At 44.3% G+C, this 13,994-nt stretch overlaps 1 protein-coding gene across 3 annotated transcripts in view; it reads right to left on the bottom strand.

The window, feature by feature from the left end:
* The window catches only part of cbfa2t2 (CBFA2/RUNX1 partner transcriptional co-repressor 2), a 36,630-nt gene that overhangs the window by 7,219 nt on the left and 15,417 nt on the right, over positions 1–13,994 (bottom strand). The window contains exons 1-4 of one of the 3 annotated variants that reach the window (XM_032513328.1): positions 13,447–13,906; positions 2,390–2,548; positions 1,908–2,149; positions 1,715–1,804 (exon numbers count right to left, since the gene is read on the bottom strand). In XM_032513328.1, coding sequence (XP_032369219.1) covers positions 1,715–1,804; positions 1,908–2,149; positions 2,390–2,522 — 465 coding nt within the window. In that variant the 5' untranslated portion in view covers positions 2,523–2,548; positions 13,447–13,906. Of the gene's footprint in view, positions 1–1,714; positions 1,805–1,907; positions 2,150–2,389; positions 2,549–5,056; positions 5,218–13,446; positions 13,907–13,994 lie in introns of those variants that run through there. The other 2 variants (XM_032513329.1, XM_032513327.1) reach the window with 2 other exon arrangements.

The raw sequence follows: 13,994 nt of genomic DNA, 5'->3' as shown, positions 1-13,994 counted from the left end.
CTGTAAGGCTCAATTTGGGTCTGGGTGTTGTTCTGTGGCTGCCTCCATGGTGGCTGTGGCTTCCCTTGCTAAGCGGCTGCTGAAGTTGGTTACTAAGCGCAATACTTTGGTCACACATATATTATACTGACGATTGAGGCTTTAGAACTTTTCATAACAGATGATTTACAGACTCCACATCTCCCTCATTCCTTACCTTCTCTCTTTTTGTATTTATTTATCTGTGACTGTGTCCGTCCTATCTTTCCATCTCGCTTTTGTTCCATTCATTTCACTAATTAGGAACAGACTCTGGTGTGTTTGCAATTACGCCGCTTCCTCACTCCCTCATTCTCCGTCTTCTTGAGAAACCAACTAAATAACCATATCGTTCTCATTTTGTGACTCTGCCTTTCTCCTACATTGCAACGCTGTCAGCCAATTTATTTCTGTAAACTTAGTGCCCCTATCTCCTATAATCTGAGCCGTTCTGCTCTGTCTTCACCAGCTACAGCATCTCTCTCTATAGGAGTACCTTCTTCCCAATGATACTGATATCTCTGCTTAATTCTCTACTCTGTGTCTCTTACACCACTGCCGTCTCTTTGGCCTGTCTCCCATGCTCACTTTGCCTCCCTTCTTTCCCTGGGGCCCTGGCCAGCGGACACATGTGCTGTGTGTCAGTTGAGCAGAGGGCTCTCTGAGGTTCAGCGGGGCAGATGCTAGATTGGCGGCGCCATGGCAGCTGAATGCTCTTTTAACGGGACAGCGGCTCCATATGGCACACTGAAACCCATAAAAAAGGGAAGGGAACACTTTATAGGCATGTTTCACACTTCCGATTTCCCACTTTTCCCTCTCTCCTCTTCACCCACGTCTCTCTCTTTTCCACTTCCTTACCCGCTGACTTTGTCCCATCTGTCGATTTCTCCCCCACTCGGTCTTTCTTTCTTTCTTAAGACAGACTACTCTCAAGGAGTTGGAATTAAGTTGTGGGGACCCCCACCCCCCTCGTAATAAATTAGTAGAAGGAGGGGAACAGAGGTTTCTTGTCTCAGCGCTCTCAGGCAGACAGATGGAGCGGCTCCAAAGGTGAGTAAGAGGTAAGTGTGGAAAAGGAGCACACACTTTTGACTGCTTGAAGTTACAGCGGTACAACTGACTTAAAGATTTATGGGCTGCTTTACCGAGGGGAGCTCCTAAAATGTATACTCTTGCAGACTCCCCTGGTTACAAAAGGGGCTCAAGAGGCTGTTTAACACACACACATTCATCTGTTGCTTGTCAAGTCAACAAGCACATCTTGATAGTTCCTTTGAACTGCCGAGAAGCCATTTATTCAATTAGAAAACCTACACAGATGCCTATTTATAGACTACTGCATTGTGTCCTGGAAACACAGTAACAAAGTCTAATGAATGCATTACTTTTCCATCATGACTCACAAGCATTGATGTGATTGCCCATAGATTATTCAGACCATACTGTAAGAGTGTTGGGTTGATGTCAAGGACCATCTCTTCATCACTTGTTATTCTGCAATTAATAATGCCTCAGCCGAGAGAAGTGAGGGTGTTTTTCTCCTCGGGGCTACAGGCTAACCATAGGGTGTAAGGTTGAAAACTTAAACCGAGAGGGGGAAGAAAAATACTGCAGCACAGAAAAAAAGAAGTAGTCCAACGGAATAATGCAAAGCAAATGTGGAAAGAGAGGGGGAGGTTGGAGATGTGTTTACCTTTAGAAAAGGAATAACAAAGGGCCGTAAAGGGAAGTTGGTGGCCTCCTGAAGCCGAGAATGGAATTCCTCAATGGTAACTGTCGAATTCTAGGAGACAGGGATAGTAAAGATTTTTAAAAAAAAGTCTTGGAGAGAAGACAAAATGCCAAATACATTTTCTACAATAATTATCTTTTACAGAAGGACTTACAACGAGGGCCAGAACCAGGCTTCGGACGCTGTCTCCGATCTCAGGAGAGATGTCGTTGCCAAACTGCTGCAGCGTGGTCAGGAAACGTTTCAGCTTGCTCAGCTGGCGAGCCCCGCAGGTGGCCGGCAGCTGCTGGTTGGCCAGCGACGAGGAAGAGGAAGAGGACGGTCCGTTGCTGTAACGCTGCGGTGGAGATGGCACTGCGTTCAGGGTTGGTGGGGAATGATGATTCCCATTGGTCACTGGGGAGGAAAGGTGAGATCAAGAGGTGGAGAAATTAAAACAATAAAGTGGTTACATGCTATGAACCCACTAATGAGATGAAGGATGCCATTTGCAAAAAAACAACACAAGCTACACATTTGGCTTATGAGAATTCAAACATTTGGCTGGAAATGACGAGAAGTGACGCCACAGGCTTGCTGGGGATAATATCAAAGAAACTCAACTACACAACGAAAGAATTCAAGAATGACCCTTACATGCTGTGGTGGAAAAGGAGGCCGGGCGAGGGCCGCTGGGGTTGACAGAAGGCAGGGGTGGCATAGTGGAGCTCGCGCTGCTGCTGGGGGCTGATCTGGAATGAGTCTTAGCATCCACAGGAGAACCGGGCATGGCAGGGCTCTTCTTCTCTCTACTGTCTGTAGAGAGAGAGAGAGAGAGAGAGAGAGAGAGAGAGAGAGAGAGAGAGAGAGAGAGAGAGATCAGCTGTGGGTCAAAAACCAGAACCCATTTAAAAATGTTGCCTCAGTATACCACTTTCTCTATATTAAATGAACAGTGCACACACAAATGTACAAAACAAGTTTAAAAAGATAAGATTTTGTTTAAAATTATAGACATAAATGAAGGAATTTAACTCACCATAGCGCCCACATGAGAAATAAACAAATTATGAGACATGTTTTGCTTTTCCTATCAGCTCAATAGTTTGAATCAATGCAAAAGCTTCTGTTCTATAGACACAACAGAAAACAAAACTCTCCCCCCCCCCCCCCCCCCCCCCCCCCCCCCCCCCCCCCCCACCTTCCTCCCACCCAGCCTACTTTGCTTCATACAACGCATACTGTCAGGGCACCAACCACCCTGCCTCCTCCCATCAAAGAGCCAGATGTCTAAAGTTTAGCCCCTCACTCCCAACTATTCAGATCAATAACAGAAGAAATGCTGAAGAAGCCTATTGTGTGGGAGAAGAATGACCCCTCATTGAGCTCCCCAGCAAATGGGGGGGAAGAGAAAAAAGAGACAGAGAGAGAAAGGGACGGAGTTATTTCACGCTTTACTAACACGATCGGCAAAGCTTTTGAATGTTAAACGCAACTTCTCAATATGCTATTGCCGCTGAATGAGACCACCAGATAAGTGGTATGGAGAAAGTGAAATGAGGGTGTGGCGGTGGGGAGATGTGGGATCAGAAGCCGTCTTTGTCTCCTGGAGATCCATGAAGGCAGGGTCCCGTCTCCATTTAGAGTGGATCAGACTTTTCTAACTGCTTCAAGAATGGACGATTAATAGACAAGCATGGTCTCACGGGTCATGGGTCAGCAGAGAGCAGCTTTTTAAATGTGGTTTCATGGTTTTAGGGCTTTGGCTTCAATGGCACCCTTTATATCTTTTTCACAGCTATGAACTCGGCATGGCCTTGAGCCACAGGGTCCCAGTTTATAAAGGCTTACTTGGAAGGTTTAAGCTGTCAGTAGGTAACTCATGAGAACTCGATAAGGAGAAATTACACCCATTGAATGAATAAAAACAGCATTGTAGATTATGTGAGTGCAAAAACAACATACAAAAAGCAATGCATTAAGAATTCAGAGGAAAGTTAAATTACAAAAGCATAATATATATATAAAAGCATGCACATATAAAAATAGCCTTAGCCTTGCCTGCCTTTAAAAGAGTCAATCTATCTGCAGACTTTCTCAATCTGCCCTATGCAACTTATCTGTCATGTCGGCAACTCATTATACAGCGTTGAATGTCCCTCCTTTTGCGGTCCTCTCTTCTTCTCGTCCTCTCTCTTTCCCTTTCCCTCATATTCATTCTCAGCCCTGTGGCCTGGCTGCCATCACTCCACCTGTTCACCAACATAGGGGGCAGGAAGGAGGGTTCTATGCAGACATTTGGACTGTCGTACCCACCACATGCACCGTCTGCCAGTGCACCGCAGGAAGCAGCCTGCAGCACGCACACACACCGGTTCCAAAGCTCTGCACACTCCATCCGTATGGCCAGGAAATTAGACTGACATCTCAATAACAGAATCAACGGGGCATATGTCAAGACTGCTACCATGTAAACAATTTCATATGTACACATGGGTAGAATTTGGTCAGCTTGTGCTATACAGCATTCACAAGTCGACATGTTAACACATCATCAACAGTTCTCCAGTGGCAGTGAACAGTGTTTTGTCCACATCCTTGTATGAGCTTCATGTCGGCCAATTGTGTTTGACAGGTCCACGTGATGCCATAGAACATAAACATTCACAACAAATGTGTCGTACATATGTCTCATTGTGCATCCCATGTCAGAATCAAACTGAGAAATTAGGTTACAGCTGCGTCATGCATCTTAAGATGTGACAGGCTCTGCTGTGCCAGAGGTACTCACCAAAAAAGGAGACATCAGGTGTGTGTGCATGTAGTGCTGACAGCCCAGAGAGAATTGCCTCTGCTTGTCAGTTAGACAGTGTGCATTGCTGGATGACTTCATCTAGCTTGCAAGCACCTGAGCTCATCGTATATAGTCACAGAACTGTCAGGGGAAGCAGCTGTTAAACAGCAGCCACACACACACACACACACACACACACATACACACACACACACACACACACATACTGTACAAAGTGGTCCAATGTTAACTCAGGTGAATGTTGGCTTAGAGGAGGATGTGGGGCGTTTGTCTGGCCTAAATGCCACCTTTCATCTTTGCTCTAATGGAACAAAGGCCAGGTACACAAAGCTCCTCACTACACATAAACAGGATTACAAGGAAGTGCCACGATGCATAGAGACAACCTTTTGAGGCAAAGGGGATAACACTGTGAGCAGACCAATGCAACCTGAATATGAAGCTGGGAACCAGAAGGCTTCATCCACTCTCATTTAATAATATTCATATTATTTATAAATTCTGCTCACTGTTCCATGCTGCTGTTCTTCCTATTGCTTCTTAAACAGATGATATACAGGTCTACACATAATCTTGTAATATACTCAAGCTTACTTATTTGCTTTCTACAACAGTTGTTAATGCACGGATGGAAAACTATAGTGTGCATCTGTGGTGATGGCTGTTGCTAGCCAGGTGTTCCTTGTTTGTTCAGCTTCAGGTGACCCGCGTCTGCATTAAAACATTCAATCGTCTTTAATTGCCCCTGCAGGTGATGATTTAGAATGAGTCTCGGGAAGTGACCAAGAGCGTTCAGTAAGAGAAAGAGAGAGAGAGAGAGAGAGAGAGAGAGAGAGAGAGAGAGAGAGAGAGAGAGACAGACGAGGGATATTCTCACTGAGCCACTGCTGTGACTGAAGGCAATCCATTAAATGATGAAATTGGAAACGACGAGACAAATAAATTGCGGAGAACATTCATTAACCACCTTACGTGAAGTGAGGATGGATTTCCTACTTTGAGTCAGTGAAAATAAATTACACTTGATGTGCTGTATACATAAATGTGTTCAGAGTTAAACCATGAGCTTATTAAACCCTAACTCCGAAGTTTCAACTCTGTGGCAGCTGTGAGTCACAAGGCGTGTGTGTGTGTGTGTGTGTTTGTGTTTGTGTGTGTTTGTGCGAGGGTGTGTGGTGATGTAGGATTGTGTGTGTGTTTATCGTGCCACACTGCTATCTCTGTCCTGTCATTGTAGATGAGGTGAAAGAAGATGTAACACAGGCCTGACTAATTTATCATGCAGCAAAAAGACAATTCAGCGCATGTGCAATGCTACAACTATGCGGGCCCAGAGACACACACAGACACACACATTCTACTCTTTGTGTCAAGAAATTAAACTTAATCAACTCTCTAACTATCTATTCAAATGTTTAATAAAATGTTGGTGTAGCATTTTTCTGTCAACCGTCACCCCTACTCGCACCATTTGAAACAAAAAACAATCCCTAATTTTAAACAACAGCTTAACTGAAACAGCAGAGAGTAGGCCAACATTAGATTTGAAAATGAACTAGGGGGGATAATGATAATAGAACAAACCCCAGTGTAAACAGAAAGAATGGTGAGACATATAAGGAGTGGAAAAAGGGATGAAGTGAAAGAGATAAAGAAAAAATGAGGAATTGTCTTGAAGCTCAGGGCAAAACAAGGACAAGCTAACAGCTCCCTTAGCACCCATGCAACTGATGGGCACTTCTCCTCTCCTCCTCCTCCTCCTCCTCCTCCTCCTCCTGTACCATATGGATCTAATCGGCCAAAAGCTGGCCAGCTGGGACCTCCAACAGTCACCTGTGAGGGAGGGGGAGGGGGGGTGCAGAAGGGGCTGCTGGAGCCTTCTCCACTAAGCCAAGGCAGCCCCTCCTCCACACACACACACGCACATTTCCGCCTTCCCTCCAAGGAGTGGAGGAGGACATGGAAGGGAGGGGGCAGGGGGGAGGGGGAGGGGGGAGGCACGAGGCGGCTGAATGCAAGCGAGTGGACTTAAATACCGGGGAGACAAAGGCTGCACCTGGTCCCCGTCCGTCCACGCACACCACCACAATACAGCACACATCTGTTCCTCTCTCCTGCGCTCCCTCCTGACCTCCACCCACACACACACACACACACCCACACACACACCCACACACACACACACACACACACACACACACACACACACACACACACACACAGACAGAGCAAAGACCAGGGTGCATGCGCCAACACTTACGCAACCTCATCCACTTATAAAACAGATAATTTGACAGTGGATGGTATCTTTCAGTGTCAGGTTGTCGTTATTGCATTATAACGAAACAACGTGTTGAATGACTATGCAAGTATTTTAGATGCTTTCGGTTTGTCAAATGTCTGAAAATCACCAGACACATGTCCCCTGTGTTCATTTCAATCAACTTAATTTATACTATTGCTCTCATGGGACTGACACCTCCTCAACTGTTGCCGTGATACAGTGCTTCACGTCTGTGTAAGTGGTCATTAGATACAATATACAAAATATTGGTCTACAATGTAATGACATGCTACATGTTACAAATCTATGTTTATCCAGGTCATTTAAAAGTACATCCATTCTTGCATTATTTTATTTAAATTAGGTTCTGAATTAAAACCCTACTGAAGTTGCCTATGTATTATCACTGTAACACTTTTACTGAGCATGCAGAAGTCTACACTTCTGCATGGTCAGAAAAAGCACCGACTTTAATAAGAATTTTGTCTGCAAATTAGAGGCGCCATAGGTGGAGATGGAGTGATGCACGCAGGGAAAGAAGGATGGGAGGGAGGGAATAACAAGGATAAAAAAATACTGTTTTCATTTGGTTTCATCAGAAAGACAAGCCTGGTTGTCAGACTCAGAGCCAGGCTGTTTTTCTTGGCTCTCATTACCACCTTCCAGCCCCATAGACTACATATTTGGACAAAACCCAATGTCAACACTCCACTCCTCACTCTGCTAGGGACGGGAGAGATGGGGAAGTTGCAAAGTTGACATTAAGGGGGGGGTACGCAAGAGAAAGATGTACACATAGACAGGGAGAGAAAGGAGTGACAATTGAAGGAAGAAAAATAGAGGGAAACAGAGGTGGAAAATAGACATATAGGTGAAGGAAGGGACACTGTGACTTTCATGCAGACGTGTGAAGAGGCAGAAAAGTGTTTCTAATGTGAACTCATGACATTTCCCTGTGACCGTGAGAGTAGTCCTCGCATGACTTTGTCACTCAGTGAGAAACTAGAATAACACATGGTAAAAAAAAGGGAACCAGGCATGGAAATGTACTTAGTGGCAGAGCGAGAGCAAAAACTAAAGTGGGGATGGCAAGGCAGACAGACGTTTTCCATAAAAAAACTAAGAATGAGTTGTAAAAGTGGCACAGTGATGTGATGCTGCAAGCAGAGGCAGGAGAGGAGGTTTGGCACAGTCTGCATAGCGAGAACAATCATTTTACGTTAGTAACCTCACTACAGCCAAAGATAATGTGTCTTAAGTGTGTCATTGCTGGAGTTGGGAACTTTTTCAAACCCTGCCACCATATCAGCAGGAGCAACAGCACTTAAGAATATCTGATTTTTCCATGAAGAATTGTAACTGTAAACCTGTGGTGTTGAGAAATTATTAAATAGACTCCAATGTCCCTATGTTGAAATTTAAGGGTACAAGGAAGAAAAGTAATAGCATGATCCCTATGTCCCAGAAATAAAACAAATAATAAGCAGACAAGAAGGCGCATGTGTAGAGTAAATGTAGTAAAATGTAATGTATTTGACGTAGACACACACTCGTGTGTAGCTGCATTCGTCCTCTGTGACAGGCTCCACTGTCACTGGGTCAAAGGGATATGTGTTATCCAGAGTGGCACAAACTTTAAACACAGACGCATGCCTGCGTCACACACAGCTGAGCCACAAGGGATAGAGCTGGAAGTGGATCTGTGTTGTCTGTGTTGTCTGTGTTGTCTGTGTGTGTGTGTGTGTGTGTGTGTGTGTGTGTGTGTGTGTGTGTGTGTGTGTTTGTGTTGGCCCCATTTGCCAGGTGTTGGGTCTGTCATCGGCTTAGTGGAGAGAGGACAGTTATCCCTAAGTAACACACACACACACACACACACACACACACACACACGCACACACGCACACACACACACCTGTGAAATGGCCGGCCTGAGGCACGTGTACACACACATACACAAATGACAACTGTGACAAAACAGAGACAATTCAAATCCGTCAATCATGACATAGTACCACAAAAGCTGTGACACACACACTCTCTCACACCAGCTCCCCTGCTCCGAGGGCCAGTAGATTATCTGCCTATCTTGTTACAAGCCTTCTCACCTCTCCGTAACTAATTGGTTAGCCTGCCCATCAATCATCATGAGCCCGGTGAGTCTATAAACCCAAGACTGCAAAATGAAAAAAATATCAGCTATATGGAAGTATGACTTTAAAGTATTTTTAAAAAATTCCCCTTTAATTCTCAGGGTGAAAACCAAATCATATGATGTCAGGACAGACTTATTAAGCCCCCCGACACAGGGTAAATGTATATCATCATGTGTGTCTAGAGGATTAAGACTGGTTGGCTCCTATACATTAAAAACCCAGACAATCAACTTAACCTGCAGCCAGGCAAAACACTGTTTTTCCTCTGCTCCGTACTTGGGCAGACGTAGCATACTCACACACACGCTCTGAACTAGTAAGTTACGGTAGTCCATAAAACAAATACGAGCTATAGGCATGAGAAAACAAAGCAACCATTAAGACTGGCCTGTTTCAGACCAGGTGTCAGAGGCCTCAACAGCCAAATGGCCTGGGCTCAGGTCCAACCAGATGTTGCTATCACCACGGGCCATGCTGAAGACATTTACACGGTCTTTGTGACCCAGACAGAGAGCGTTGCCGCAATGACTTTGCGTTTAGGTTCATTTTATCCAGAGAGACTTACAATGAACATGTAGGTGGGAGTTTCTCCACATTCAGTTTTCAGACTTCAAAAATAGTACTACTTGATGTCTCCTGTCATGTCACAAGGTATATCAGGGTGCGCAATGTTGTGGCGTTTTTCTGATCGGAATTTCAGAAAAATGAATTGTAAGTCAACGTGAAACACCCTGAAAGTGAGTCATTGTCACTAAGCACATTAGCAAAGCTCAGGAAAAAAGCCACAAACAATACTACTTACTGTATTGTAGTAAAACAAATACATGATCCTTTTTTCCAAGCATTGGCTACACGGCTGTCACTTTCAGGTTTTGGCAATGCAGTGAATCAAAGCTGAGCAGTAGGTAACGGTCCATAGAGTCCATGAACAGAGCTGTGTGTAAGCTTAGCCCAGCTGTATGAAAGACCAGAGCTCAACAACCGCTGAGAGAGACAGATAAGTGAAACAAAGAGGCCAGCTGTGCTCAAAACAATGAGAAGAAGACAGAGAGATAGCTGGGGAGGATGAGTGTTTGTGAACGTGTGGGCAGAGACGTCTTTTAATTAGTGTAATCGCTTTGCGTGTGTATGGGTTTGAGCGCATATATGTTAAAGAGCACTGCATTTTTGGTATATGTTTTAATAGCATGCGCACTTCTTCACGATTACAGGTTATTCCAACATAAAATGGTCTACTACAACATTTTTAGTCTCGGCCAGCCAGATGAGAAGAGTTGTTTGTGACAATGCACCCATTTATTTCCACTTTCTCAGAAGGAGAAAGTAGGGAAAGGAATATGGAGAAAGAGAGAAAATAATGACTATGACAGACAATACATGGAAAGACTGCACCACCCATTTCTTGTCCACCCACACACCTAACAACACAAGCACATACAATTTTTTTTTTGCTCTTCCAAGTCCTCTTTAGTATCAAGTCTTGCCTTTTGGGTTTTGCTTTGTAAAAATTATACTGTCTTTTCAGGAAAGTGAGCCCAGTTTAAATGCATCCTGCAGCGTTGGTTTTTCAAAGAGGCTCACAGAGTGCTGCTTTTCCTTCTGTTTATCTGGGCCTGCTTGGTTAAACATTTTTGCTTACATGATATTTGTGATATCAACATTCAAATGACTGAGTGTAATGTCGTAGCGCACCTAATACTGCTCAACACACTGATAAAAACACAACTTGTACCTGTTGACTGCGAGTTACGTTAATCCTCTCATTAATCCAACATATAAAAGCGAGACAGCCAACAAGCTTGGACAAAGTGAGTGTCTGCTGCCAATAATTAGACCAAAGTTGAACTAGCTTGCACTTTTTATACAAAGATGTTTTTCTCAAGAATCGGTGGACACGACGATAACTAGAAAGCTTCCACAGATATTGAAGTTATACATTCGGTGGCCTGAAAAACAACACCAGTAGAATGCTCATGTCGCACTGTGCGCGCTGGATGAGTAACGTCTTAGCAGCTATATTTTTGTACATTATACATTATATGCAATGTATTATTCTTGTGTTCACGCAGACAATTCATTTCAATTTCAGACCTAGAATTGAGTCGTTTGAAGAATTCAATTGATGTCACTTTAAAGCATGTGCTGATACTCTCTCCTCTGAGACCACAACAGCCCAGTAAATAGAGTCCTTGTCTTGGGTCACTGAGCAGGTCTCTCAGGCCAGCAAAGGGTCACTAGACCCCTGCAAGAGGCCTCTGACTCATGCACTTAGCACAAGGAGAGGGGCTCCCATACAACTTCAGTGGGGTTGCAATAGGGGATTTGGGGTTTTTGGGAGAGGGCGCAGGTGGTTAGATGCTCGTTGACACAGATATGCGTCTGCACACTCATAACACACACACAGCCATTTATTCTGTCAGAAGACGTTCCCGGTGATGAAACAATCTTTCATTGTGCTACTTGTAGTGACTGAGTTGTTTCTGTTGAGTAAATGACCCAACCCTTTCATGTCCACACACACGCAAACACATAGGCGAGCACACATTCAAACACACAACCTCTCATTGAACCCCTGGGGCCAGATATCACAGTCCTCACCACTGGAACTAATAGAGCACTTCCTGCATCAAACTCTTGAAGCAGCTGCTCTGTTCCGTGTGTGTGCACATGTGTGTGTTGAGAAAAAAAAAAATTGGGGGCGGGTGGTATTCTGCGCATGAATTCTTCAGATAGTAGCATGGTGAGCAAGGGTCATGGTTTTGTGTTTCTCCATTTATTACTACACTTTCAGAAGAAAAACTCACAGCTGGCAGGGAGGTCAAAAAGACGGGGGAAGAGTTACAAAGAGCTGTAAGACAACCTTGTACTTGAGCAGACACAATTTCTACAAGACACCTGGTACACACACATTCACTTCCTTAGACTCAACAATACACATTTATCAAGTGAGTGATCAACAAGTTCAAAGCCACATAAATCCAGGACAAAAACGGTAACTGTCTGACACAAATGAATAGATCCAATGTCTGACTAAAACAAACGTCACATGAGCTGGATCTTTGCGCAAACACACAATGCAGATGCAGAACAGTTCCCGCTGTCAGGAGTGTGACAGTGTCCAGCAGACCAGACAGGGGTCTCCAGTTTGAGACTGTGCAGCCGACAGTAAGTCGCTCCTATCTCCCTGATGGACTGGTCTGGTCTGGCGTAACACTAGCCAGGTCTCTCTGCCTTTTCTCTATGGGCTGTTCCCTCACACACCTCCTCCTCCCTCTAGCCACACACTTTCTCCCCAGCAAGGTACTGTAGATGAGTATTGTAGAAAATGGTGTTCCAACATTGTAACTCAAGTTACTGATACACAATATCCATAGTGCAACAATGTGACATTTGCACTTTTGGGATCCGCATTCCCTCTGATCTCGGTGTTGTGTAACATGTAGGCACAGCATGAAAGACAGACACAGCAGTTTCCCTCCTCTTCCCATATGTCCAGGATACTGTACAACAGATGCACAAGTCTTCTCTACCTATTTTCTTCTGCTCTGCTTGCCATGTGGAAAAACTGATTACTATCTGAGTAGATGACAGTTGAGCGAGATAATCTCCTTCACACACAGAGCCAATCGCACTGCTGTGTTTATTTATCCGGTTGATGTAGCAGTCTCTGATTATTTGCACACAAGTATAACTTATATAGGAGAAATAAAAAGTCTGTTCCCACATGTCATAATCATTCCAGGTGGATTCGACTTTTCTTCTGATTGCCACAAGTTGAATCAAATAAGGGGATTAGTTGAACAATGAAAAAAAACAACTGAAGGCTCCATGTTTTAGCTGCTAAACCAGGCTGTGTAGTTGCTTTTGCTTTTTTTGGAAGAATCATTTAAACCTTAGTTGCAGATTGCCACAGCATCCTTTTCCAAAAAAAAGGATGTTACAGATGTTACCCTATGATGCCAAATACTGAAAGTTGCCAGTTAAAATGGACCCATTTGGCGTGACAAAACCAGAAAAAGAAAAAGGGAACATTTGGACTGCCTTTATGCAGTTCCCCTGAGAAAATATTCCGTAAAAGCTAAACTAGAGAAAATAATCATATAAAAACTTCAACAGCCAGATAAAAAAAAGAGTCTCAGAGACAATCATCAGCTTGTCCATATGGCAGCGGAAGTTTTTTGTGCGTTGGTAAAAGGAAGCAGGCAGACACATTCATCCCTCCTACCTCAGAAGATAAGGATGAAGAGATAAGAGAACAGGAGGAGGCACCATCTGTACAGCAGTACAGAGCAGCACTGGGAATTAGGATGGAACAGACGCACACACGCACATAAATGCATCCTTTGCAAAAGCAACACACTTACTCGCTTACAAATAGTAATAATAATTTTCTGAAAATATACACACACACAAAAAACGCAGACACAAATTCCATGTTAAAAACCCCACTCTTCTCTCCTACCTCCACTCTAGTAGAGTCCACTCTTCAGTCCTTTGAGAAAGTCAGTTGCAGTGGCGGGGATTTGTTTTCTTATCCTTTCCTTTTTGTCTCTTTTTGTGACTCCACGCCTTCATATGTCAGGCATGTGTTTGCATTCCCACATATGTGAGCTCCGGTTGTGGCGAAGGCCAGAGCCAGAGACACAGATGGCACTCAGATGGAGACAGATAACCGAGTGGACCAGCGCAACACTGCACTGCACTACTCTCTCTCTCTCTCTCTCTCTCGCTCTTTCTTTCTCTCTCTTACTTTCCTTCTGTCTTTGCTGCTGCTCTTTCTCTCACGTGAAGCTCACCCTATCTTACTATCTCTTTCCCCTCAATTTGCCTCCGCCGTTGTATTTATTGTCTTTAACTCTTTCTCTCAATGAAAGTAGCGTCCTCTCTTGCGCTCGCTCTCTCAAGCTCTGAGGCTCCCTCCCTCTCAATCGCTCTCTTTCGGCTCTAGCTCCTCCCCCGTTTTCCCACACACACTGTCTTCTCCTCCGTTTTTTGTGATGTCACAACCCC

The sequence above is a fragment of the Etheostoma spectabile genome, chromosome 4, assembly GCF_008692095.1.
Source record: "Etheostoma spectabile isolate EspeVRDwgs_2016 chromosome 4, UIUC_Espe_1.0, whole genome shotgun sequence".
Lineage (NCBI taxonomy): Eukaryota > Metazoa > Chordata > Actinopteri > Perciformes > Percidae > Etheostoma > Etheostoma spectabile.
The sequence above is the reverse complement of the archived record's forward strand: the minus strand, read 5'-3'. Positions and strand labels throughout refer to the sequence as shown.